Genomic DNA, 2,119 nt, shown 5'->3' on the forward strand with positions numbered 1-2,119 from the left:
CATCATCATCATCATCATCATCATCACCCGTCTCTTGTTTATGTTTAAGTTTTTCTTTTTGCTCCTCAGTAAGTCCTAAAGCCTCAATAGTATTAGTTATCTCACAGGTATCAACAACATCGTCTAGTATAGTACAACTTAGCTGCAGTTTAAATAGACCGAAGGCTATCGGCACCTTCTTTACAGCTTCGCCCCACGTCACCCCGTCTATTTCTATGCTCTTTACTGCCCGAGCTATCTCGTCCAGGTCTACATCTGCGTCTGCAATAATCAACACAAATATATATATATATATGTATATATATATGTATATATGTATATATATATTATATATATTATATATATGTATACATGTATGTATAGATGTATATATATATATATATATATATATGTATAGATACTATATGCATATATATATTTATATATGAGTATATATATATGTATATATACATATATGTATGTATATATATACATATATATATATATATATATATATTTGTACATATGTAGTGGCTGTCTCTTTTGCTGCTGCTGTCGCTGCTCTCTTTCTCCTTTGCTGCAACTGCTGCTTCTGTCTCCTCTATTGCTGCTGCTGCTGCTGCTGTTTGTCTGTCTGTCTGTCTCCTTGCTCTGCTTCTTTTGTTGCAGCAAATAAATAAACAAAGAGCAACTGTCTCTTCTGCTGCTGCTGCTGTCTCCTTTGCTGCTGCTGTCTCCTTTCTCTCACTAGAGTTTTCTATTGTACGAGGGTGCAACATAGACCAAATGAATGCTGCAGCAGCAGCAGCAGCAGCAGCAGCTACAGCACTAACAGCAGTAGGAGACAGGAGACAGTATAATGCTTACTTGCTGGTTTGACCTCAATGACGAGAGACGATTTATTAACTACTTCTTTCTTCTTCTTGCCCTTCTCTTCTGTCTTTTTTTGCTTCAACTTCTGCAGCTCTTCTTCATTATCATCATCGCCTAAGGAGACAAACAAAGCGCAAAAAAAAGAATATATATATGTATATACAACAAACAACAATCAACAAACTGTCTCCTTTCTTATACACTCAATTCTCTTCTTACTCTTTCTCCCCGACCCTCTCTAGACACTGCATTATATAAACAAATATATAATATATATATATATATATATGTTATATACAAACATATTTATATATATATATATAAATAAATGAATACAAATACACATATGCATACATATATATATACATGCACAAATATATGCATACATAAGGAGATATAAAGACATAGACATAATATATATATATATATAATATATATAATATATACATACAATATACAAATAAAATATAATATATATATAAATATATATATATATACATGTGTTTGCTAACCGAAGAGATCTATATCATCATCATCATCCTTTTGCTGCTTTTCTTTTGTTTGTTTTATCTCTCCTTGCTTCCAAGTCTTTTGCTCGCATGCGCAGAAAGAAGAAATATGTTTATACCATCTGTATGCATGAGGGTATTTAGACGGAGAGGGCTGACCGAGCAGCTTCTGCAGTGTATATACATCGTCTTGAGTAGCGCAATAGCCTGTGATATAAGAACGTGTTGAAAGATAACTATTTAACTTCTCTAAGCCTGCATCCCCCTTTAAATTACCGAAGTCAGGGACAGACATTGTGAAGAAAGAAAAGAAATATAATTATGATGATCAGACGAGAAACAATTAAGTAGTCTACGGCGTCTGTGTATCAAAATCTATAAGTACAGCAATAAAACAAAAACAATAAATATTATTATTATCTCTATCAACAAATATTCAATTAAGAAAAAGAAAAAAGGGAGACAGACAGAGAAACAACCAGATGCACAGACACCCCACGGCTAATCATCCTGCTGCTGCGCTGCTGCTGCTGCTGCTGCTGCTGCTGTTGCTTTCGCTCGTCTGCATGCACAGCAGCAGCAGCAGCAGCAGCAGGAAAGGAGGGTTTCTCAGGGGGAGTTATTTAGTATTTTTACTTAGATTAATTTAGTTATCTAAATTATGTAATGAAAAAATCTTTAAATTTCTTTTATTGCTCATTATACACTCCAGCTGTGCACAGCCTCTTCGGGTGTATAGGCACCACTAATGAGGGCAC

The 2,119-nt window shown here is 34.5% G+C and overlaps 1 protein-coding gene across 1 annotated transcript; it reads right to left on the reverse strand.

Annotated features, from left to right (window-relative positions):
• EAH_00062030 (elongation factor 1-beta, putative) lies at positions 1-1,656 on the reverse strand (the record flags this gene model as incomplete). The annotated part of the gene is made up of 3 exons (XM_013393277.1): positions 1-261; positions 847-966; positions 1,521-1,656. Coding segments are annotated over 3 exons (517 nt in total), but the record flags the coding sequence as incomplete, so codon positions are not given.
• Between the last annotated feature and the right edge of the window lie 463 nt (positions 1,657-2,119).

The sequence above is a fragment of the Eimeria acervulina genome, genomic scaffold, assembly GCF_000499425.1.
Source record: "Eimeria acervulina Houghton genomic scaffold, Eah_scaff1665, whole genome shotgun sequence".
Taxonomy (NCBI): Eukaryota; Apicomplexa; class Conoidasida; order Eucoccidiorida; family Eimeriidae; genus Eimeria; species Eimeria acervulina.